We start from the raw sequence: 26,985 nt of genomic DNA, 5'->3' as shown, positions 1-26,985 counted from the left end.
AGAGCAACAGTTATCACTAAAAAAAAACAACCTTCCGTTTTCAAGCCTATTTCGTGTTATCTTGTTGGATTTCAAGTTGCTAATCCAAATTTATCATGTGGGTAGCAAGTTAGCTGAACTCTCATCAAAATGATAACCCAAATTTCCCTCTATTTGCATTTATTTAAAATCATTCCCAAGATATCTGAGCAAACTGGCATCTTCTTTACACTCCCGATTTTCTATTAAGATCAAAATTGACTGATTATTTGATTGCCCCATTTGTAATTGGGTGTTAAAGGAAGAAGGAACATTTTGCAACTGGTAGTCCTGGAATTACAACAGCTGGGGAGCTTACTGAAAATGCCTAGTTTGTTTATCAGTTAAAGCAACGCTAAAGAAATAAATTGAGATTTTCCACTGTAATCTGTGGGAGTTATGTGCCCAACCCATATTGGCTTTAATTAGGAGATGGGTGCCTAAGTGCTTTAGACTTCACTGAAAATCATAGCCTATCTGCTTATTATTCTTAACTGTTTCTCAGAACTAATCACTTTATTATATTTATTAGACTTGCTTGGAAAGAGCAATTATTTTAAAAAGGAAAGTTTGTGGGGGGAAAAAATCACAATATAATTTCATACTATTTTGCAGCCCCCAAATTTTCACATTTTTCAATAACAAAACAAAACTGTTTTTTCATGTTGATGCATGAAATTTCAAAATTGTGTGTGTTCTGATGATGAACCTGATGTTGGCTGAAATCAAATGTCAAATTTAAAAAAGATAAAATGTGGAGATCCCTGTCCCCAAAGATAAAGAATGAAATTCTGAAACCTTAGAGTGGATTTTCAAAGTTGTCTAAGAATGTGTCTTCATTGTGGGAAGGGGGGATGTTCTTATCAGGTGGTAACTTTCATGATGTAAAATCCTAGTGAAGATACAGTTTATAGCTTTCACAGGTGCTAGCAGGTTGAGGTAAAAACTATGGGAGAGCCTAGAGACTTTATAGTGACATACTAACACATGCGAAAGCTACAAATGGCCTTGTCTTTACTAGGATTTTACCTCATGTTAGTTAAATCAAGTTAGCTGACACAAAGTAAAACTGCACCTCTTCTCCAAGTGAAGAGAGACTTATGGGGGTTGAATACCGTCTTTTCATTGAAATTAGTGTGAAATTAGAGCTCAAATCACCTAAATGCTTCATAGCCTTAAATTTTTCAAATGTCACTATAAATATTTCCCTCTGTCAATGTTTTGGATGACATTACTTATGTGGAACATGCTATAGCTGCATTGGAAATTAATGCTTACAATAAATCATTTTGAAGTAAAAAGAATGTGAAAATTTCCAAGCAACAGAAATCGCAAATAATAAAGAACTACAGTAAGTTAACAGCAGAAGAAACATGACTAATTAGATAACACTTCTTATTTGGTAAACACAGCGATGATGATGCCTTGAAAAGTTGACTAAACTTTGCTTTTATTAAACAGGGGCTGCTGACTTGAGAAAGATCATGATTTATAATATTTATGACACTTCGGCACTTTAATCTATAACCCATGAAAGGGTGCAAGAGCAGTTTGAATATTATGCTGATCTTAATTATACTTAATGTGAATTATTCAGAAATGCAGCAGAGAGACTAAAAATTTATATCATACAAAGAAGCTTGACATTTTAATTGGTCCTTCAGAAAAGAGACAAAACAATTTCCTCTCAGGAAAATTTACATCTTCCCCATCAAAGCAGGAGCCTTAGTGAAACAGAACTTCATTAACAAGATTAATTATCATGCCAGTGCCTGCCTCATCAGGTGTGCAGCCCACGTGAAAAACAGAATGCAAAGTGAAGAGTAACATCGCTCCTAATGTTCAGCATTGATTCTAAGAGAAAACGTGACAGATTGAGGCCACTGTACCTTGGTCATTAGCCATTTTGTCAGGGTGCTCAACTGCAAGAAAAAGACAATATCATTAGACTGTGACAGCTCCTAGTAGGCAAGCTGACATATCAAATCAACAATTTTGTTAGCAGTTTTCATATCAAGTTGCTGTTTTCCTGCACTTTAGGCGGATTGGTTGGGAGATATTTTACCATTCCTGTGTTCAAAGAGATTCTGAAGAACAGAGATGACAAGTACAAGTTGCACTGTTTTTTCCATCAGATGTAGTCACACGTTCTCAGAAAAATAAAGCAGTGAAAAAATGTATATTTTCTCAACCTGTTGGTCTCTGAAATTAGAAGTATCATCTGGGAAATTTAATTAAGCGTGGAAATGAAAGAGCGAGACATAGAGAGAGAGACTGTTCCTTGAATAATTACACACAAATCACCTATGTATTGGAAGCTAGATCTGAATTATAATGTCATTGTTTCAAAATGCTTTGTACAAAAGGGGTTTTAAATTATTTACATGTTTTTGTATAATAATTACACAAACGATGGTGTGATTTGAAGTGCACCAGACAAGACTTCAGAATTCAATAGACACTTTGAAAGCTCTTCTGAACTGATAACAGCTCCCGACAATTTATTAAATGATAAAGAGAATTAAGCTTCCCTTCAGATTCAGAAATAGCTACCATTATGGAAAATTATCCAATTTTCTGGTTAATAAAATGTAAAAGAAATTTAAACTACAGGAGATTTAAAAAAAAGCTTTTGACACACCTGAGTCTAAGTAGCTGACTAAGCACTCTATAAATGTAGAGTGGTTTTTTAAGGCTGGTCTATACTCCCTTTGACGAACACTTCATAAATTGGTTACCCACCTTCATGTTATCATCACCATGTCAACCCATGATTTAGCTTACAAGAGACTGCCAAGAGCAATAAAGGCCCAAGATGGTAGCAACTCACATCTAGCACAATGACATCAGTGTGTCTATTCCTGAAAACAATGCCATCAGCACTTGTTATCACCATAACTCTCATTAGTACTTATGAATGTTTCGTGCCTGCAGCAAAGGGAAAATAGACCCCTGAATGATTGCCATGCACTCAACTACCTTTATGTCTTATTTCTTTTCATGTGGATGCAACGAATGTTAACAAAGAAAAATTTATAGAGTTCTACATATTCCCTCAAAGTTTCTAGAAATCTTTCGAGGGACAATGGGTTTCCCTGATGAGTCATATCTTGGATTATGACCTTCCCCGGAGGACAAATTGATGTATAAAAATATTAAACCTTTGATTGCAACTGCAGTCACCTCATTTCAAGTGTTTATGACACTTAAAAGCTGACCTCAACCTTTTTTGCCTTCCTCAAGTTATTAAGGAGATGTAACTTGAGATGTAATCTACAGTGTTGTGAAATACTGCTGTGGTTGTTCAATTGCTAACATTTGTCTCTGGCAGGTCATAAAGGTTCACTTTTTGTACAGCTTAGGAACAAGGATGTACTTTTTAACCACCACTCCAATACAGCATTAGAGGGCACTGTAATGCTAATAATGCTGCCCCACATCAGCTTTGCTAAATAGAAATGGGACATCAGCAGCATGTATTCCTGGTATCCCCAAATAAAGACTTACCCTGCTGATCTTGGTATAATGGTATTGGTAATATCTGACATAACTGAAAAGCCAATATAATTCTCTCTCCCTGTCCTTTATATACACAACTGACCATATATTTAATTCATCCTTGAAATAAAGACTGTACGTGTACTGCACATACACAAATTCATAGAAAATGCAGTAAGTGCATTTTCATATTTTTATATATGCCTGTTGGTTTAATTTTTGTGTGATTATAATAAACAATTAAAATACTATTATTTTATTTGCTTCAGTTAAAGTTCAGTATGTAATTATGGTTTGTTTCTAAATTGAAACTGAAATTCAGAATCAAATTATGTTTCAGTTGAAAAAGAGGTAAGTACAATTCTGGGATTTACCTGTTTCCGCCACAGTTGAAAAAAGTACTCATTAATAAGATATTTGAAAGAATGAGGGAATCTTCTCCTGATCTGATACTACTACCTTCAGACTTTCTTAGCTAGTCTTTTCATAAGGCAGTCATAAGTAAATTCGAGACTGGAGTTGCTTCCCTATATTGCTAAATAGATTACAGTTACTTGGCTTCAGAAATGTACCATTTAATGTTATTAATTTACATACAGTGAAACTAGTAGAACATTGAGACTGAAGTTCTCCTTTCCCACTTGTTACTGCATGCATCTTTAACTTCTAGAGGAATTCATGTCAATCTGCAGTTTAATATTTCAATATATAAAATATAATTTACTTCTAATTTTCTTTATATTTTTTCAGGAATTCAAATGAAATCAGCTAGAACTTGTCTGGGTAAGAACTAAATAAAACCTGAATCACATGATTCAGATTTTGGTTCATAATATATAATTTATAGCAGCTGAAGATCTGTCTGTTGGATTACACTGTCACCAATGGATCTGAGGGGGGGCACTTTTCTTATCTGGCCGTGATAGTTACAATTAAACATATCCGTTTTCATACAGATCGCTGCATTTTTCATTACTAAAGACATATTACTGAGAACAAAAAAAAAAAAACCAAAACAAAACAGGCTTCAGTTTTGTACCCAACTAGCGTTTTGGTTTCCTTGAAAAAGCTTTATGCGCTATAATATCTTAAATCAGATAGGTAGATCTTTGATGCTTACTTAGTTCCTTGTGGTTTAAAACAACTTGTGATCAAGATATATATTTGCCAACAGAACATTCATTACCATAAGACACATGCATATCTCCTGTTAATAATCATTAAGGCCAGGAAACTAACATTTTTGCATAATTCAGAATGCACTCAAGTATGCAGAAGATCTTTTCACCTTATATGTAGAGACAGATTTGTCAAAAATCAGTTGAATATTATTGAACATGACATATTTAGGGTGGATAACATTAAATATTCATGTCAGGGTATTAGACAGAGTCCTTGTAGACTATTACAAGATGTAACAAATGTGTAAATTTATCCTTTTGGTATCTCTTGATGCTGTCTGATCTAGCATTCATTTCCCAAATGAGTTTTATGGTACTTTGTCTAAACACTACAAAGTAGGTGATATCTAGTCCATTCATCTTTTTGTTTAGTTAGATATATGGGTCTCCATATCTTTTGATGCCTCATTACTCTGTGGTTATTATATTTGACTCATTTTAAACTCTCTCTAACAGAGTTCTTTTACTTGGCACAAATTGGGAGCATGAAATTAAGTTGGCACCCATCTAGTTGATAGAGACTAAGCACTTGCAAAGTGCTATCTGTTCACATTTCATGGTAGTTGAGAATGAATAATCAGAATCCTACAAATAATTCATTCAGAATGAAACCAGACGTGGACAAGTAAGTCCTGAAAATCTGGATAGACTGTGATAAGCTCAGAACAAACTGAAACAATTTTTCATTTTTCTGACTCCTGTTAATTCACTAACACTATTGGATGAGGGTTTTCACACTTAGCCTGAATATCTGGTAGCGTGCTCTTTACAGACACTGATATCAGCTAGCACAAAGGGCCTGTCCTCTGCCAATGCTGCTGAGTGGCTTGGCCCATTGATAGCGATGCTTCCTTAATGGTAAGCATTAGGGACTGACTGAAAATGGAGTCTCCCTTCCCTCCTTCAAAAGCAGCAGTAGTAAGGAAAGGGTTTTTATATATAAAGGTTTAAATTCAAGATAGGTCTGAACCAGAATATTGAATCTAGACCTCCTTCCTCCCCACATATGGATTTGGATCTGAATCCTTCACTGATCAGAGCTTTTCAACTCTGGTCCATCTTCATTTTAAACAGCCTTCTGTCAAAACATTTTTAATACTCAAGCTTTGGAATTTTTCCTCTGGAAAATTCACAGATCTACTGTATGTGACCCCAGTTTCCTAAAATAGGCACATACCTTATGTCACTCTATTTTTTTCATTAATTAATTGCCTTTTAAAAAAAAGAAAACTTTATATTGTCATGTAAGTATATGAGTGACAGTTTCAAACATATGGCACACAGTTGCTGCCAGTATCCTTTGTACCACTCACAGTAATACAGTCTACCTTTTCATCGCTAATAATGTAGGGGCAGATTGTGACAGACCTTTGTGCGTGTGGATTATTTCTCCCCTTCCACTTGCAATGAGGCCAACCAGAGTTGCAGTCCAGAGCTCGTATAAGCACACACACTGCTCCCTGCTAACACACACTGAGGTACTAACCATCGAAAAGGTCATCTTGCCCTTCCTTCACACTGGCCAGCAAGGGAGAGCTATCGGATACAGACTTGTTTAGGCCTACAAATAGTCTGTTCCAAGGAAGAGAGAAAATTCCATGTGTATCCAATTACACTGTGCTTCAGACAGTGTTGATCTGTTCTTTAATTATTTTGCATTAGTTTGATCAATTAAAAAGGAAATCATAATTTTGTATTCCTATTTTCTAGATACGTGAGTGAATCACTACTACTTCTTTAGAGCCATCAACAGAGATAAAATAAATACCAAAGTGAAACAGTGTCTTACTAGAGAAATTGCCATCATGTGCAATTAGCTTCCTTGTTCATGGGAGGAAGTGGAATGATGTCAGAGTTCTTCTACTTAATGAGTATGTGTGTGGATACAACTGCTGCATTATTATGGTGTTTATTTTTGTCTGCTGTTGCCCTACTATCTTATTTTATCTCTCAATAATGGTTTCAGTGTGCCTTCTAAAACTCTCTCATTAGTGTTAGCATAATTGACTCCTAGTGTCACTGAGGTAAACTGCAAGTACTGACGAATGAGCATGTTCTATATCTAATTAATATCCAGCTTTCTAAGAGAAAAATTCAAACCTTTCAGAGTCCGGAAGAGAATAGGGTCAGAGAGAGGTCCCACTCCTTTGGCATTGCGAGCCTGGATTCTAAAGTAATAAACTGTATCTAGGTTGAGGTCCATGATTTGATGGGTAAGACGGTCACCACTGATTGACTCCATAATCCAGTCATCAATTGGCGCATTCTTGTCCAAGGTGTAGAACAGAATATAAGCTGCATAAACATCCTCTCAGTTAGTATATTTTACAAAATATATTAAAATTTCAAATTTCAGACATAAGTGTTTTTTATTTCACCTTCATCAATGACAGGTCTTTTATTAAAATCTATTCTGATCAATGTTTCAAGAATTAATGCATAATTTTCCTATTTCTAGATAAGAGTATCAACTACAGTACTCACTGCATATAAAACATAGGATTAACAATTAGAGAAATACCTAGTAATCTTTAAAGTGTTATGTTTGTTACTTGTGCATTGCACTTGTCAAATTCAGACTTGTGATCCAGTATGAGATTAGTCATAAACCATATGAGATAAGTCTTTCTTGTTTCACGGCTGGAATAAAACTAAGTAACATTGATGATGCGCATCATTTACTGGGTGTTCATGAGAAACCATGCAATATTTCCTGGTAACTATATGGTAACTCCATTTGAAAAAAAACTCAGCAACTCACTGTAATGCTATCACTGTATCTAACAATCCCTGGGAAAAGAAATTGAACCACTGCTAGTAAGTAATTTGATTTAATAATAAGTGACACACAAGAGTCTGTCCAAAAGGTGCATGTAGCTGAACCACTCAGTAATAGTGACCATAATGTAATTAAATTTAGCATCCTTGTAAGGGGGAAAATACCAAAGAAACCCACCACAGTAGCAGTTAAATTCAAAAAGGGGAACTACACAAAAATGAGGAAGCTAGGTAAATGGAAATTAAAAGGAAAGCGTTATGCCCCAAATTAAAAAAAAATAATAATAATAAAAGTATGAGGACCAAAAAATGTCACCATGGCTAAACAACTGAGTAAAAGAGGTGATTAGAGATAACATTTAAAAATTGGACATGAAATTCTAAAAAGAAAAACAGAAACAAGAATAAATGCTGGTAAGTCAAATGGAAAAGTATAATTAAGTCAAAAAAATTGAAGAATAATGAACAAAACACTAACAGCAATTTTTTTAAGTACATCAGAAGCAGGAACCCTGACAAACAATCAGTGGGGTCACTGGATGATCGAAGTGCTAAAGGAGCAGTCAAGGAAGACAAGGCTGTTGTGGAGAAGCTAAATGGATTTTTGGAATCAGTCTTCACTACAGAGGACATAAGGGAGATTCCCACACCTGAGCCATTCTTTTTAGTGAAATTGCCGAACTACTAACTGGTATGTAACCTATTACTTAAATTAGCCTCTGTACCAGAGGTCTGGAGGATAGCTAATGTAACTCTGATTTTAAAAAAGGATCCAGTGGCTATTTAGGCAATTACAGGCCAATAAGCCTAACTTCCCTACCAGCCAAATTGGATGAAACTATAGTAAAGAACAGAATTATCAGACACATAGATGAACACAATACATTGGGGAAGAGTAATTTTGTAAAGAAAAATCATGCCTCAGCAGTTTATTAGAATTCTTTGAGGGTCCCAACAAACATGTGGACATGAGAGATCCAGTGGATATAGTGTACTTGTACTTTCAGAAAGCCTTTGACAAGGTCCCTCACCAAAGGCCCTTAAGCAAAGGCCCCTTAGCAGTCATGGGATAAGAGAGAAGGTTCTCTCATGGATCAAAGATAGGAGATACAGGACAGGAATAAATGGTCAGTTTTCACAATGTGAAGAGATAACATGCGGAGTCCCCCAAAGATCTGTACTGGGACCAGTGCTGTATAACAGATTCATAAATGATCTGGAAAAGGATAAATAGTGAGATGGCAAAGTTTGCAGATGATACAAAACTACACAAGATAGTTAAGTCCAGTGCTGACTGTGAAGAATTACAAAGGAATCTCACAAAATGGCACATGAAATTCAATGCTGATACATGCAAAGTAATACACAGTGGAAAACATAATCCCAACTATACATACAAAAGGATGGGGTCTAAATTAGTTATTACCAATTAAAAATGAGATCATGGAGTCATCATGGATATTTCTCTGAAAACACCTGCTTAGTGTGCAATGGCAGTCAAAAAAGCTACTACAGTGTTAGGAGCCATTAGGAAAGGGATAGATAATAAAATAGAAAATATCATAATGCCACTATATAAATCCATGCTACACCCACACCTTAAATACTGTCTTTAGTTGTGGTTTCCCCATCTAAATAAAAAGTATATTAGAATTGGAAAAAGTTCAGAGAAGGGCAGCAAATATCATCAGGAGTATGGAACAGCTTCCATATGAGGAGAGATTAAAAAGACTGGGACTGTTCATCTTAGAACAGAGAGAACTAAGGAAGGAATTGATACAGGTCTTTAAAATCATGATTGATGTGGAGAAATTGAATAAGGAAGTGTTATTTACCCCTTCACATAACAAAAAAAAACAGGGATCACCCAGTGAAATTAATATGTAGCAAGTTTAGAACAAACATAAGGAAATACTTCTTCATACAACACATAATCAACCTGTGGAACTCACTGCCAGGGGATGCTGTGAAGGGCAAAAGTATAATTGCATTCAAAAAAGAATTAGAAAAGTTCATGGAGGATAGTTCCATTAATGGCTGTTAGCCAAAATGGTCGGGGATGCAACCCCATGCTCTGGGAGTCCCTAAGCTTCTGACTTCCAGAAGCTGGGAGTGAACAACAGAGGATGAATCACTTGATAATTGCCCTGTTCTGTTCATTTCCTCTGAAGCATTTGGCACTGGCCATTGTCAGAAGACAGGTTACTGGCCTAGATGGACCATTGGTCTGACCCAGTATGGCCATTCTTACATAATTTATAAAATTCCACCATGTAAAACCACAGTAATTGTAAAAAAAAACCAAAAACCAAAACAAAACAATAATTAAGTACATATAAAACCAAAGTAACTAAAACCACAGAAGTTATACTATGAACAAATTAAGTCCTTGATCCTACAACCAGATCTGTGACTGGACCCTTCTGCTTTTGTGGACCCCTACCAATTTACATGAGACTCCACGTGGTAAAAATGGGTGAGGATTGGATTGCAGGATTAGGTTTTATGGTATTATTTAAAAACATAAAATGAAAGCCTACAGAATATAAAATTTATAGTGACCCCTAGAATCATAGAACTAATGTGAAATAATACTAGTCTATAGAAATAATTTCCTTGGCTACTCTTATTCTTTTGGGAAAAATACTATCTCTAATATGAGACTCCCTGTGTCTAGATCCTCAGCTGGGGCAAACTGGCATAAGTACTGTCATTAATATTCCTCTATTCCCTTTAAAATAAAATAATCTTTGGAGGACACTATTTCCAAATGAATTGTTGTATCAATGGGTAAAAAAATAATGTCAGAATGAAAGGCCAGGATTATACTGTTAAGATTTTTGGCATTGCATGGTTAGGTTATGTTTACAGGATTGTATGTAGTTATTTAGTGGTTGTTCTAGTTATGACATTTATTTGTGAAGTTCTTTGTAGTCATGTTTCAGTCAGCCCAATGGGGTTAGTCTTTCTGATGATGATGTGACAATCATGCATCATATATTACCTCAACTATGTAACATATTACAAATCATTCAGTGGGATTATTCATATTAGTAAAGTTACACACTTGCTTAAGTATTTCCAGATATGGAGTTTTGGTCATCTTTGTCCTGTACAATGAGTTTTTGCCTTTGCTTGACATTTCTAAGTAACATTTGGCCACTCCTGGCTCACTTAAAGATTTCTTGTGAGTGTCATTTTTCAAAAAACTCCACAATGGAGAATGGTTGTCCCTGTATATTTCGGTGCAGTCAGCTCTCACTTACAACATTGTAAATAAGAAACTCCATTAAAATTACTGCCTTTGATTCTTCTCTCACACCTATGGAAATCAGGAGTAATTCTATTAAAATCAATGGAGTTACACAGCAGAGTACGGAGAGAAGTCTCAGGACCACTGAGTGCCAGATAAAATGCCTGTTTTTCCCTCTGAAATTGGGTTAATGTCAGAAGAACTATTTTCTAGGAAAATGTGTATCTTTAAAATGCCTTTTTTTTGGATGTGGTCAGTCAGTGTAAAGTACTGAATATAATATATGGAAAAATAAGATATAGAACATTTCCAATCTGAGGCATATTATCCCTGGGAAACTTCTAGACAAATCCAAATTAATCTTATTTTACTGGTAATATTGGATCAGATTCTCCACTGGTGAACTACCTCCACCAAAGCCAATGGAGAGATGTAGATTTACATAAAGTTGAGAATCCGATCCAAAAGGCTTCGAATTACTCACACAGGATCTATATTTTGAAGTGCTCTTACACCAATATTTATGGCTCAGGATGCTAGGGCAATATGAGTTAGGAATTATTAGTAGTATTGGTGACATATACAGACTATCTCTGACATACAGAAAATATATCGTATGACTTCCAAGTGTCTAATCCAATAGTTTGTGTTAATTAAATCATTATGTGCAGATTTTTAAGTTGTACGATATTTGTCATAATAATTATATGCCTCTTAGATGTCTATGAAAATCCTAAAGTGATCATTTAGATGCAAAATCTCTGATAGAACTCTATTATATTTTTCATACTAAATTAAGTTTGTGGGCTTGTAATGGATGTCTTAATTATGCATTGATGTTATCTGTAATATTTTAAACAATAAAATTTGACATTGTGAAGCATTCATTAAATTCAATCCTTGTCAGTCAATATTAGTTTTTCTGATCATCAGTGCTAAATTATTATAAAAGTTAAACACCTACAATAAATCCTACCATTATGCGTTAAGCTAAGCAACCTATCATTATATATCTTATGTATAACAGTATTGCCAAACAAACTACTTATTATTAGTCATTTCTAATTGACATTGAAGAGCGCACACAGAAGACCTTTACTCAGAATTACTATATTTTGAAAGTATATCAATGCCTTCAGCAATTAAAGTTAAAGGATTTACATTCTCTCTGTCCTCCATCTCACTTTAACTGTGGCACTGAATTAACTTCTAACATAACTCAGCACTTCTATCTGAAAAAATAAAAAAATAAAGAAGTCAGCTGAAATATTATAGTGGAAACAAACAAAGATGTAAGACAAATAAATGAGGAGTGAAACCAGTAAGTGAACAGAGCTGTAGAATAAAAAGACAGACATGGGATAATACAAGCACTTACCAGTAATTTTTCCATTGGCTTCTAATGGAGGCTGCCAGCTAACAATGACAGCTCGAGGCTTCCCTTCCCGAGTAATGACTGTCAAATCCTTGGGAGCAGAGGTTGGTGCTTAAAAGAATGGAAATAATAGAAAACAAACAGTAATCAGATTCCCAGCTATATACTTGTTTTCCTTAAAATGCTATATCAGTCATAAACTACTCATTCTGCATTTATTTCTTTTCTTAGATCCTCTGATTCATTGCAAATATGTTCTTAGGTTGAGAACTAAAAAACTAGATTTTTAAGGGAAACTCTTGTGTAGTCCCATTAGTTGTGAGTACTTCTGGAAATGTGGATCCTTTTTAGTCCATTCCATTCTGTTCCATTCCACTTTGGTGCTTTTCTCTCACCCATCACTGTGCTATCTAAGCACCTATTATATATGTTAGGGGCCTCTAGGCATCACAATATTTAATATGAATGCAACTGCAAATACTGTATTACAAAGATTTTTTAGGTGCCCACATATCATTACATAACACATAACATGAGACATTCTGGATATTGTAGCAAAGTCCTGGGAGTATTCTGTATCAATAGTACAAAAGGAGTCCTAAATATAGCAATATAGCCCGTTAAATATAGCAGGCCGGATCTGTGAGTGTACTGTGTCTTCTTTACGCTGCATGTCCATTGCATGTTTGCCACAAAACCTTGCAAAGTGGCTCAGGGATGATCATTAATGGGATCTTCTTGTGATGTACAGACTAACAGCAGAGTGGAGAAAGGGGGGAGCAGTTACTGTAAAACAACATGATCAACACTGCACTAAGTTATACTGTTCCTGATCTTGTTGTTCGCTGTCTTGGGTATAATATAGTAGGTGTTAAGTTATGGTATGTCTACACTGCAATCTAAGGTGTGATTTCAGCACAGGTAGATATAACCCTGCTAGTTTTATCCATGGAAGCATGATTAAAAATAGCAGTGTAGATGTGGTGACATGGACTTTAATGTGGGCTAGCAATGCAAGAGATCACCTGAGCAGGAAGGGAAATGCACTTCTAGGATGGAGGTTGGCACAACTGATTAAGAGAGCTTTAAACTAGGAATTTGGGGTAGATGACCGGATAATCTCCACTCCTGATTTTAACATTGAGAGGGAGGAAAATGAAGTAAGAAAGGACACAGCAGTGGGTAAGAGAATGGACATAAAGAGGAAGGGTAGTGTAGATACCAGTCTAATAGGCAATACTGGTGGTGGAATGACTGTGCCAAATCAGGTAAGGAATGTGAGTGAAGTCGAACAGCAAAAATTAATATGTTTGTACACCAATGTAAGAAGCCTGGGTAACAAAATGGAGGAATAGACCTACTGGTGCAGGAAGTGAAACCAAATACTAGATGGATAATAGAAACTTGGTGGAATAGTACAACTGGTGTTCAGCTATTGAAGGGCATGTGCTGTTTAGGAAAGACAGAAATAAAGAAAAGGTGGTGGAGTTGCATTTTATATCTATAATGAGGTAGACTGTAAAGAAATTAGAAGTGATGGAATAGATAAGACAGAGTCTGTATGGGTGAAAATCACATTGAGGAAGAAAGCTACTAAAGTTTCCCTTGGGATAGTGCTTGGGGTATGCTATAGACCATCAGGATCTGATTTGGACATGGATTGAGACCACGTTAATGCTTTTAATGAAGTAAATACTACTGGAAATTGTGTGATTATGGGAGACTTTAACTTAGATATAGACTGGAGGACAATTGCTAGTAGTAATAATAGGGCCCAGTTTTTCCTGGATGTGATAGTTGATAGATTCCTTCACCCAATAGTTACTGAACCAAAAAGAGGGGATGCCATTTTAGATTTGGTATTAGTGAGTAGTGAGAACCTCATAGAAGAACTAGTTGAAGGGGACAATGTTGGTTCGAGTAACCATGAGCTAATTGAATTCAAACTAATGGAAGGATAAACAAAAATAGATCTGTAACTAGGGTCTTTGACTTCAAAAGGACTAACTTTAAAAAATTAAGGGAATTAGTTAGGGAAGTGGACTGGACTGAAGAACTCATGGATCTAAAGGCAAAGGAGGCTTGTGATTACTTCAAGAAAGATACAGGAACTATCTAAAGCCTGCATCCCAAGAAAGGGGAAAAAATTCATAGGCAAGAATTGTAGACCAAGCTGGATGAGCAACTATCTCAGACAGGTGATTAAGAGAAAGCAGAAAGCCTACAAGGAGTGGAAGATGAGAGGGATCAGCAATATAAGCTATCTCTTGGAGGTCAGAACATGTAGGGATAACGTAGGAAATGCCAAAAGCCAGGTATAATTGGACCTTGCAAAGGGAATTAAAACCAATAGTAAAAGGTTCCATAGCCATATAAACAGGAAGAAAACAAAGAAAGAAGAAGTGGGACTGCTAAGCACTGAAGATGGTGTAGAGGTTAAGGATAATCTAGGCATGTCCCAATATCTAAACAAATATTTTTCCTCAATTTTTAATGAGGCTAATGAAGGGCTTGGGGATTGTGGCAAGATGGCTAATGGGAATGAGGATATGGAGGTTGAAATTACCACATCCAGGGTAGAAGCGAAACTAGAACATCTTAATGGGACTAAATCAGGGGCCCGGATAATCTCCATCCAAGAATATTAAAGAAACTAGCACATGAAATTGCAAGCCCGTTATCAAGGATTTTTAATGAATCTGTAAACTCAGGGGTTGTACTGTATGACTGGAGAATTGCTAACATAGTTCCTATTTTTAAGAAAGGAAAAAAAAGTGATCTGGATAACTACAGGCCTGTTAGTTTGACCTTAGTAGTATGCAAGGTCTTGGAAAAAAATTTGAACGAGAAAGTAGTTAAGGAGATTGAGCTTAACGTTAATTGGGATAAAATACAACATGACTTCACAAAAGGTAGATCATGCCAGACCAACCTGATCTCCTTTTTTGAGAAGATAACAAATTTTGTAGACAAAGGGAATGCAGTGGATCTAATTTACCTAGATTGCAGTAAGGCATTTGATATGGTTTCACATGGGGAATTATTAGTTAAATTGGAAAAGATGGGGATTAATATGAAAATTGAAAGGTGGATAAAGAACAGGTTAAAGGGGAGACTAGAATGGGTCATACTGAAAGGTGAACTGTCAGGCTGGAGAGAGGTTACTAGTGGAGTTTCTCAGTGATCAGTCTTGGGACCAATCTTATTTAACCTTTTTATTACTGACCTTGGCACAAAAATTGCAAATATGCTAATAAAGTTTGTGGATGACACAAAGTTGGGAGGCATTGCCAATACAGAGAAGGACTGGAATATCATTCAAGAAGATCTGGATGACCTTGTAAACTGGAGTAATAGAAATAGGATGAAATTTAATAATAGAAAGTGCTAGATCATGCATTTAGGGACTAACAACAAGAATTTTTGCTATAAGTTGGGGGCATATCAGCTGGAAGTGACAGAGGAAGAGAAGGACCTGGACGTATTGGCTGATCACAGGACAACTATGAGCTGCCAATGTGATGTAGATGTAAAAAAACTAATGCGGTCCTAGGATGCATCAGACGAAGTATTTCCAGTAGAGATAGAGAGATGCTAGTACCATTATAGGAGGCGCTGATGAGACCTCATCTGGAATATTGTGTGTAGTTCTGGTCCCCCATGTTTAAAAAAGATGAATTCAAACTGGAACAGGTGCAGAGAAGGGCTAGTAGGATGATCTGCAGAATGGAAAACCAGCCTTATGAGAGGAGACTCAAAGAGCTTGGCTTGTCAAAAGTGCTTGTCAAAAGAAGGTTGAGGGAAGATATAATTGCTCTCTATAAACACATCAGAGGGATAAATACAGGGAGGGAGAGGAATTTTTTAAGTTCAGCGCCTAATTTGGTAATTAACTGATCCTTGACTATTAGCGGTAAATATGCCAATGACCAGTGATGGGACATTTGATAAGGTGGGTTCTGAGTTACTACAGAGAATTCTTTCTTGGGTGTCTGGCTGGTGAGTTTTGCTCACATGCTCAGGGTTTAGCTGATCGCCATATTTTGGGTCAAAAAGGAATTTCCCCCCAGGATAGATTGGCGGAGGCCCTGAGGGGTTTTTGCCTGTCTCTGTAGCATGGGTCATGGGTCACTTGCTGATGGATTCTCTGTATCCTGAAGTATTTAAACCATGATATGAGGACTTCAATAACTCAGTCATAGGTTGGGGTCTATTACAGGAGTGGGTGGGTGAGGTTCTGTGACCTGCATTGTGCAGGAGGTCAGATTAGATGATCATATTGGTCCCTTCTGACCTTAAAGTCTATGAGTCTATCTCTGGGCTAGCCACCTCAGTTATGAAAGTAAAAAAAATTGCTTGAGCCCCAGCACCTCTTTCATTACGAATTAAGCATTGCATTTACTAAATTCTGATATTTTTGCTTTGAGTAACTTCCAAGGAGAATTAAATGTCTTCTTTGTTACCTATAGAAAAAATGAAGTTTTTAATATACATTGTTGATTTGTTTAGCTGGCATAAATTTGACAAGGCTACCAAGTATATAACAGTAGTTCAGTAATTTCAAAATAATTAATAAGTTCCAGATTTTAAAATTCCTAAATATCTTTTACTAGTATGTGCTTTTTGAAACAATATCTCTTTTTAAAACTATCAAACTATCTAGAAATACCTGCTTCATAAGTTGTGGCATGCGCAGTCATGCTCCACGTGCTTGACCTTCGACCTTTGGTTACCATGACAGAGAATTCATACATAGTGTTTGGCTTAAGGCCTATTACACTATGGCTCAAAGCTGTTGTATCTGCTGACTACAAAAGCGGGGAAAAAAGAGGAAAACAAGTACATGTTTAAGCAAGTAAGACTTGAAAAAAGCAATCACAGAAAACTAATTTACACACACACTTTCTCCATATAACAGAAAAATGGAAGACCATAATACAGTAACACTCAATTTCTTTTGTAAGCATCTTTTTCTTAGGACAGAAATTGCCTTGGCACTATAACATGTATTGTAGTGGAACTTTTCTTAGCACCATAAACAAGACAGTAAACTGGCTTTCTATAATTTAGACAGTTAACTAACACCTGAAGATGCCCCTCTCCCCACTTCTTTTTCTGCACAAAGCAATTTGTGTCACAGTCTTTCAAATGCAAGGAGAGTAAAAATGGAAACTGACGTATCCTCCATGTGTGCCCTTGTGGAGGGAAAAGCAGAAATATTTGCAAAAGTTAAAGACTCACATTACTGGGCTGCTTTGCTCTGTTCCAGAATCTTAATGTTATATTTAAAATAAGTTTTTATTTAAAATTTGTTTCCCCCACCACAAAAAATGTTTAGTCGTCTCTAATGGAAGTTTACAAATACATATTTTCTCACCAGAATGGCTCTAACTAAGGCACTCTGGTCTTTCCAAGGCTCTTGGATAAATATGTACTTAATTTTTTATAATGTTCTAGTTTTAAGTCTTGTATTTTTGCTTGTTTAAATATGTATTTTGTTTGTATATCATATTTTAAATATGCATTATTTATGTGCTTCACTGCAGTCTGTTAAGAACAGGTATATAAACTCATATTGATGTGCATATTACATAGATTTACCTGATTTAGCTTTTGCCTCAGCCTGTTCTAAGGAATGACTTAAGAGAGACGGCAGGGTTTTATCACATGAGTAGAGCCAGAGAAAAATTGCAGGATAAAACTGGTGAAAATTGAATGGAATCTAATCTATATTTTCAGGGCGTTATGAAACCCCATCATATAGGGCCCAATCCTCTGAAGTGTTGAGCACTTCCAGAGAGGTGTTGAGCATCTTCTGTGCCCACTGCCAGCAATGAGAGTTGAGGACATGACAGATCCAGTATAACGTGATCAGTTTTCATATAGCTGAGTTGCAAACCTTTAACTCATGTGATATATCTGATGGCCTAAGATCTACCAAATGATGCCTGAACTACTGGAGCAGGTGAGTGAAATTTATGCCCAGTTATGCAAAACATCTGACTTGCATCATAAGAATGGATCTTTTTTCACTGTTCAGTACGATGTGTTTGGAACAATGAAGATCTCTGGTATTCACCAATAATGTCACCCTCATGGTGACATTAAGCATCAGCTCAAATTATGTAAATTAAATGAATCAACCCTTTAAAAAATGCTACAGTAAGCTTCCAAGACCATGCAGAATACCGTAGTAATTTTCATGAGGGAAGGAGATATCCACTTCTAAGGCATATTAGTAAGTGTCAATATTAATATATCATATAAGTCTCCAGAGTACTCACACAGAGGCTTTGCGTAGCAGTTAAACAAGGGAGCTTCTGTATCCAGAGCCAGATTCTGTCATCTTTATACTCACTGGGACAAATCCTAGCCCTATCGAAGTTAATGAGAGATTTGAACTTGACTTCTTTGAGACTAAGATTTCATCCATTGAGTAGTACCCTACTCTGTGAGTAATCCTAGTGAAATCAAGGTGTCTAGTCAGAGAGTAAGGTATTCCCCGATTATGAGAAAGAGTGGCAAAATTTGACCATTAGCATTAGTTTTTAACTATGGAACAGATTTCACTGTAGTGGAAAGCATTGTTCACCATAAGTAGTCCCACTTAAGTCAGTGGACTATCTGTGGAGTAAGATACTCCATGATAGAGCATGAGTGAGGGTAGCTGAATCTTATAGATAGCACTGTAGAAATTAGAGTTATATTGATAGGATGGACCTTCAAATGATTGTGGACAGAAGATGACCAAGGGGGAGCCCAAAGACTCGATACTTGGGGACGGGATATCAGCTGATCTTAAGGAGACCAATTTGCATGACAGCCTAACCCAAATTAGAAAAGAAGAAGAAGACGAAGAGCACTGCAGAAATTAAACTTCCCTTTTTTCAAACTTGCTTATATATTACACATGCCCAGGATGAAGAGACAGAATAAAACAAAATGTTTGGGAAACAGGCTAGGATTGAACCTATTTGGGACAAAATAGGCTTTGAGTGAACATACATTTATTGTGACGTCTTTATTAAAAGTAAAGTTGCAAGATTGCTGGTAGTTCCAGCTTCTGGCTCACCTGGGAATAACAAAGGAACAGACTAATGTGACAGATATTGCAACTGTATGCAGCATCCTTGGGGAAACATTGTATTAAGTTTATGTATTACTGTGGGCCAAGGATTGTATAGTATGACTGCATTCTACTACACAGAGGAGTGTTACCAGAGCTCCTTCAAGAACGAAAACAGCAGGGGTTGGGGTGGGGGGTGATTATTAAGGTAAATCACTCACCATGTAAACCTCTTCAGAGAGGTACCACCCTCTTTGAAGGTTAGCATATACTGGTTCAAACTGGATTTTCCAGAGACTAAGACAAATAAATAGCTTTGGGCATAAACAAGCTGTGTTTACATTGACGCAGGGTCTTGTTTCTGATCCAGCAAATGCACAGAACCATCTGTCCAAGGTCCCAATCCTTGCAGAGAAATTGGAAAGAATTTGGCCTACTAGGGCCTCTTAAGATTGATGGGTGACCTCTGGTAAGCTTTGTACATGCGGATTGGAACTTTTATTGTTTTTTGTAAGTTTTCTCTTAATGTTTTTACCATAATCATAAATGTGCCTGCTTGCTTAGAAAGAACTTGTGACTGCTGGCAATACACTGTTCATAGCCCTCAGAGAGAAAGAAACACACAGGTGTGGCCTTTAGGCAGACTGGCTTTCTGGAGATATCAGAGCGTAAGGCAGGGAGCTGTGGAGCCTTAACACCCCCAGGCAAAAGGAAATGGGACGTGAATCCCTGCCATGGACAGGTGATGGCTGGAGACCTGAGACTTGATTGATCGCTCTAAAGTGGACCATGGAGAGGGGATACAGGTGCAGTTACCTGTAAACCTGACAACTAATTCATGACATCTCAGCTACAGATTGGCCAAACCAAAAAATAAAACCAAACAAAATACAAAAAACCCAGAGGGGGTTTGGAGCTTCATTCCCCCAATGTAACTGAACTGTCAATGTTGGAAAAAGCAGATTTGGAAACTGTCTCAAGTTCTGGATTATCTCTAATTTCAGTCCTTCTCCTTACAGCTGGAGTCAGTTCTTTTGTTGTTTAGTTCATTAAAAGTAACCCTACATGACTGAACTGCTGCTCACAAACAGGGAAGAACTGGTAAGGGAAGTAGAAGTGGATGGCAACCTGGGCAGCGGTGACCATGATATGGTCGGGTTCAGGATCCTGACAAAAGGTAAAAAGGAGAGCGGCAGAATATGAGCCGTAGACGTCAGAAAAGCAGACTTTCTCTCCCTGATGGAACTGATGGGCATGATCCACTGGAAGGCTAATATGAGAGGGTTAGGAGTCCAGGAGAGCTGGCTGTATTTTAAAGCAACCTTATTGAGGGCACAGGAACAAACTATCCTGATGTGCAGAAAGTATAGCAAATATGGCAGGGGACTAGCTTGGCTTAACAGAGAAATCTTCAGTGAGCTTAAACACAAAAAGGAAGCTTACAAGAAGTGGAAGATTGGACAGATGACTAGTGAGGAGTATACACATATTGCTCGAACATACAGGAGTGATATCAGGAAGGCCAAATCACAGTTGCAGTCACCGCTAGCAAGGGACTTGAAAGGGGAACAAGAAGGGTTTCTACAGGTATGTTAGCAACAAGAAGAAGGTCAGGGAAAGCGTGGGCCCTTTACTGAAGGGGGGAGGCAGCCTCGTGACAGATGAAGTGGAAAAATCTGAAGTACTCAATGCTTTTTTAGCCTCTGTCTTCACAGACAAGGTCAGCTCCCAGACTACTGCACTGGGCAGCACAGTATGGGAAGGAGGTGAGAAGCCCTCAGTGGTGAATGAACAGGTTCAGGGCTATTTAGAAAAGCTGGATATGCATAAGTCCATGGGGTCGGATTCATTGCATCTGAGGATACTGAGGGAGGTGGCTGATGTGATTACAGATCCATTGGCCATTAACTTTGAAAACTCATGACTTTTGTGGGAGGTCCTGGATGATTGGAAAAAGGCAAATATAGTGCCCATCTTTAAAAAAAGGGAAGAAGGATCCGAGGAACTACAGACCAGTCAGGCTCACATCAGTCCCTGGAAATATCATGGAGCAGATCCTCAAGGAATCCATTTTGAAGCACATGAAGGAGAGGAAGGTGATCAGGAACAGTCAACATGGATTCACCAAGGGCAAGTCATGCCTGACCAACCTGATTGCCTTCTACGATGAGATGATTGGCTCTGTGGATGTGGGGAAAGCGGTGGACGTGATATACCTTGACTTTAGCAAAGCTTTTGATACAGTATCCCACAGTATTCTTGCCAGTAAGTTAAAGAAGTATGGATTGGATGAATGGACTATAAGGTGAATAGAAAACTGGCTGGATCGTCAGGCTCTATGGGTAGCGATCAATGGCTCGATGTCTAGTTGGCAGCTGGTATCAAGCAGAGTGCCCCAGGGGTTCGTGCTGGGGCCGATTTTGTTCAACATCTTCATTAATGATCTGGATGATGGGGTGGATTGCACCCTCAACAAGTTCATGGATGACACTAAGCTGGGGCAAGGATGATATATAGGTTGGAGTGTAGGAATAGGATTCAGAGTGACCTATGCAAATTGGAGGATTGGGTCAAAAGAAATCTGATGAGGTTCAACAAGGACAAGTGCAGAGTTTTGCACTTAGGATGGAAGAATCCCATGCACTGCTATAGATTGGGGACCAGCTGGCTAGGCAGCAGTTCTGCAGAAAAGGAGCTGGGGATTACAGTGGACAAGAAGCTGGATATGAGTCAGCAGTGTGCCCTTGTTGCCAAAAAGACTAACGGGTATATTGTGCTGCATTAGTAGAAGCATTGCCAGCAGATTGAGGGAAGTTATTATTCCCCTCTATTCGACACTGGTGAGTCTGCATCTGGAGTATTGTGTCCAGTTTTGGGCTCCCCACCATAGAAAAGATGTGGACAAATTGGAGAGAGTACACCGGAAGGCAACAAAAATGATTAGGTAGTTCGGACACATGACTTATGAGAAGAGGCTGAAGGAACTGGGCATATTTAGTCTGGAGAAGAGAAGAGTGAGGTGGAATTTGATAACAGCCTTCAACTACCTGAAGAGGGTTCCTAAGAGGATGGAGCTAGGCTATTCTCAGTGGTGGCAGATGAAAGAGCTAGGAGCAATGGTCTCAAGTTGCGGTGGGGAAGGTCTAGACTGGATATTAGGAAAAAGCTGTTCACTAAGCGGGTGGTGAAGCACTGGAATGGGTTACTTCGGGAAGTGGTGTAATCTCCATCGTTACTGATTTTTAAGGCCCAGCATGACAAAGCCCTGGCTGGGATGATTTAGTTGGGGTTGGTGCTCCTTTGAGCAGGGGATTGGACTAGATGACTTCCTGAGGTCCCTTCCAACCCTAATCTTCTATGATTCTAAGATCTCCCCACCTGAAGTTTTCCTATCATGCTTGGTTGTCCATATAGTTACTTTGTCTCGACCTAAGCCTTGACCATTCCTAGAGTTCCTTTCCTATATCTTTGTGCTATAATAAGTTAGCTTCCGCAGTGAGTTCCACTTATCCATTTTAACAGTTACTCAGCAAGAAGCAGGGTGCTGACAGTGTGGGAGTGTTTCAGGCAAACACAGTTAACCTGTTAAACTCATTTTACACAAGTGTGGTCTTCTGTCCCTATTGAGATGACACTAACAGGTTATATTTATATTTGCTGTTTGGTACCTGCAATTTTCCATTTGGCCTGCATGGATTAACATACAGTGACAACGTGGGCAATTTCATAATTTTCTAAAGGTCACTATAATTAATGCTGTGCTTTTTGCAGCCTTGTTCTTCTGATAGGAATTAAATTAGTGAAACTATGGCTCATTCTACTGTATTACACATTTTACTGGGAATGGGAATAAACCTCTCAATGGATATAATTACTTCAAAATACAACACTACACTATTTCAGAAGACTTAATTCATCTACACTGGAGCATAGAATACTGCCAACAAGCACCATGTGTACTGTATATGAACATATGAGAATGTGGTTATCTTATGGTTTAACACCATGCCCACCACAGTGCTATCTGAGATTGAGATAGCTATGATAGTATTTGTGAGAGCATTCATTATAGGATACACTTGAAAAGGTGTTGAAGACATACTGTTATATAGTTAAGCAACTTTTAACTAGTTTAAGACATTTAAGACCATCTGCATCTGTAGCTAAAAGACAACCGGTCTGATTCTCCTCTCACTTAAACTACTGTAATTCAAAAGCATTGACAATGGAGTCAAAACTGGTGTAAGCAAAAGGAAAATCAAGACCCCTGAATGAAATTCTGGCAGGTGTATAATGGTCATGACCAGAAAAATCATGTCCAGCAGGGGGAGTAAGAAAAAGAAGCTTTCCACCATTATTTTGTCTCCTTTCAAAATCAACTGACACAGTCAAATGAGCTATATCACTGTGTCAACTGTCACTGACACAGTGATATCACTCAGAGTCTAAGAACCAGATTTTAAAAGGTATTTAGGTGCCAAAAGATTCAGATAATTCTCTAGTGGGAATTTCAAAAGCACCTAGGTCCCTAACTTCATAAATACCTTTAAAAAGCCAGCTATAAATCCATACATTTCTATTCACAATTTGCTTGACTGCAATGGCCCTGTGATCCTAATTGAAACAATCTGAACTAGAGAGTTATGTCTGAGGTGGCAACCAGCCATTTGTTGATGTACATATTTGCAGTGTATATGTGCAATTATTGGGACCAATTGCATGTTGATAAAGAATATAGCCCCATACGGCAAGAAAAGTTAACCAGTAATTATGAGATGGCATGATAGGTGAAGCATGTTCACCATGAGTGACTTGGAAATTATATAAGATGTAGTACATGAATTGACTATAGTATGTAAAGGGATGGAATTATTTTTCCTGGTTAGTGACTACCACTTTCTGTGTTATACAATTGCAAAGTATTATTATTATTATTAATTTCCCAAACATTTTAATATTATTTTGTTAGCATTAGTGTTTGAAAACACCTTTCATTTACAGGCAGTAGAATATTCATCCTATTATAGGCTACTTCCAAACTGAGAAAACTTCTGCTCACCTGGCCCTTTTTGAGTGCTGTTGCTAATGTTGCTAGGAATTGCAACTGTGTGGTTCATTTGAAATTGGGATCCCAGTTTCACTCTTGGGCATTACAGAGCCTTCAGACTAGTGCCGTAATGCGGTCCAATCAATGACTATCTAACTTATCTATGATATGTAAAAGTTAAAGCTTAGAACTTTCAACAATTAGGTTTTTAGTGTGGAATTTTCAGGCCAATAAATACTCTTAAAATACTCTGAACTATATATAGTAGATATTTATTTGTGGCCCTATTAGATACTTGCTATTCAGGACAAATCTCCCATTGGCTATATTGGGAGTTTTTCCTGAGTGAAGCACAGAATAGGTAGATTCAGATTATTGTCAAATAAAATATGAACACAAGAAACAGCAGATCTTCAATTCATATCCTATTATAACTTCACCTTGAATTTAGCACTTGTAGAATAGCTGGTTCTCCAACGAACAGTGTAAAACCGAACCTCAGTAGTCTTTTGATTCTTTGGGACAGAGTTGTCTGCCCAGCTGACTCTCACAGCGTCATGGGTAAGTGCAACAGCCTGGACACCTACTGGTGGGAGCATGGGGGTGGAGATATCTGGGACTGAGGTAGGGAAATCATCAAGCAAAGAATAAAAATCAACTTCTAATGGATCAATGGGATCTGGGTAAAAAAACACCAAATGAGCATTAAAAAAAAATGAATAGCAATTAAAAAAAACAAAACACTCACCAGTGGATACACATCACAATGGGTTAAATGATGAAAGGGGGACAGGAGAAGAACAGAAAAAGAGGCATTAATTGAAAAGTATAATATACACAACATTTCACTTACATTACTGTAATAAAGCTAACTAGCAATGAATGTTCTTTTGCCTGGCTTGTTCAAATACTTCCATGTAAGCTTTTTTTTTCTTGGCTCTAAAATGAAGTTGAAATGCATTCATGTTTCTCTGTAAAATGATTTACCTTGCAGTAAAAAAAATTGAAATACATAAATGATGCATTATTAAAAACACGTACAAAATAGTGTCATTCTAAAAGACACTCCAAATGTGTGTAGGAGTTACCTATGCTTTTCTCTCTCTCTCTCTCTGCAGCTTCTTTTGTTCTTTTAATGCTATTCAAAGGAGCACTTCTACATCTGCTTAAATATTTGTCAGGCTAAAGAGAACATAATTTTAATGCTAAAATGGAGGTCCACATTTGTTTATTTAATAATGCCAGCATGATAAATGTGTGCATTCAGGTGTGGATATGTGGATTGTTGTTTTCATCTCTGAGTGCGTTTCCTCCTCGAGGCATAAGCACACTTTTATGCATTTGGTGATCATGCTGCCTTCAGACCGATCAATAGACTGAATATAACGGTATGCAGTGGTAGATGAAGTTAGCACAACACACAGAGGCAATCTGTGGTAGGTTTTCTTACACAGAAAAGGTTGCTTGTATTTCTAAAAATGCAGTTCCATGTTGGAAAGTCTTACTTGCAGCTAGCCAATGCAATCAAGAACATTATGGTCCTGATTCTCCTCCGACTTCTGTGTAATTGAATTGACTTCAACAGAATTAACCCTGATTTACAACTATGTAACAGGAGAACTGGATTGCATGTCTTTTTTTAACCTTTTGAGTTTTAGGTAATATCCATTGCCTCTAAATGCAGAAAATGGTGGTGAAGGCACAGTCATTATGTCAAAATGTTACCTTTAAAATATATATATATATATATGCAATTTAAAATCAAAATTATGATTTTACCAACCAAAAATTTCGGGCTGCAGTCATTATGATACAGTACATACATACTCACAACCATTTTTTCCTAAAATAACAGGCTACGTAATTAATCAAAGCACAAATTAATCTGACATTTCCCAATTGATAATTACTTCAGTTTGTCAGTGCTATATGTATTCCAAACTTCTGACACTCTTTGATCACATTTTTTTTTAATTTTGTAATTAATTATTTAGGACTTCAGCAGGACACAGTCTTTGGAATAAAAATATAGGAAAAAAGCATGTTTAAAATTTATGATGAGCAACTAGATGAACCTTTTGTTGTTATTGCTGCTTCGTTCATCATCAGCTTCTTTAGGAATATAGATGGTTGAGGAAATAAAGCAGTCTGATTGTTCATTTACGGTTCCAAAATTCATGCAGACATTCTGCATAGCAGGTTGGACTGAAATGTCTTTGCCTATTCACAAAGAATATTGCTACTCTGAAGGTTTCAATTTCCAGGTCCAAAGTGAAATGTTCAAAGAAATTTGTCTATAAGCTGTGATATAATGAACATTTATCATTTTTGTTTCTTTTTTGCTTACATAGTTCATGCTGTAAGATAATATGCATTACACAGATTTGATATTTTGGCAAATAAAACACTGCATCTTTCTTTTTTCCCCATAGTGACATATTGAATTCTGAAGGTTTGTTGTACAGAGGATTATGAAGAAAGAGTAGGTCTAGCAAAATAAATGATTAGATTCTATCAGTCAAGATAATTCAGTTCTTGAAACATGCCATCACTGAGCTGAGAAACAGTGGAATTTCTATAATCCTTTAGTGTCTGAAAATAGATCCTTAAATACTTCCTCCACTTTTCAAAACAGACTTATTTGCTTCTGTTCATGTTCGGACATCTGTCATTTAGAAATTGCATACCCTTGATAAAAAAGTTTCTGCTTACTGTAATTCTTATTTTGCTTGTCAGATCATATGAGATTATATGTTATATACACACACA

General features: G+C 37.1%; 1 protein-coding gene across 4 annotated transcripts in view; it reads right to left on the bottom strand.

Annotated features, from left to right (window-relative positions):
* Nucleotides 1-1,665: 1,665 nt before the first annotated feature.
* The window catches only part of DCC (DCC netrin 1 receptor), a 653,315-nt gene continuing 627,995 nt past the window's right edge, over nt 1,666-26,985 (bottom strand). For 3 of the 4 annotated variants that reach the window (XM_067545413.1, XM_067545412.1, XM_067545414.1), the window contains 5 exons: nt 24,657-24,895; nt 16,773-16,911; nt 12,107-12,214; nt 6,798-6,992; nt 1,666-1,940 (listed from right to left, as the gene is read on the bottom strand). In XM_067545413.1, the coding sequence (XP_067401514.1) occupies nt 1,873-1,940; nt 6,798-6,992; nt 12,107-12,214; nt 16,773-16,911; nt 24,657-24,895 (749 nt within the window). In that variant the 3' untranslated portion in view covers nt 1,666-1,872. The remainder of the gene's footprint in view (nt 1,941-6,797; nt 6,993-12,106; nt 12,215-16,772; nt 16,912-24,656; nt 24,896-26,985) is intronic. The other variant, XM_067545415.1, reaches the window with a different exon arrangement.

The sequence above is a fragment of the Emydura macquarii genome, unplaced genomic scaffold, assembly GCF_026122565.2.
Source record: "Emydura macquarii macquarii isolate MOO-44397 ecotype Brisbane River unplaced genomic scaffold, CSIRO-AGI_Emac_v2 contig_1045, whole genome shotgun sequence".
Lineage (NCBI taxonomy): Eukaryota > Metazoa > Chordata > Testudines > Chelidae > Emydura > Emydura macquarii.
The sequence above is the reverse complement of the archived record's forward strand: the minus strand, read 5'-3'. Positions and strand labels throughout refer to the sequence as shown.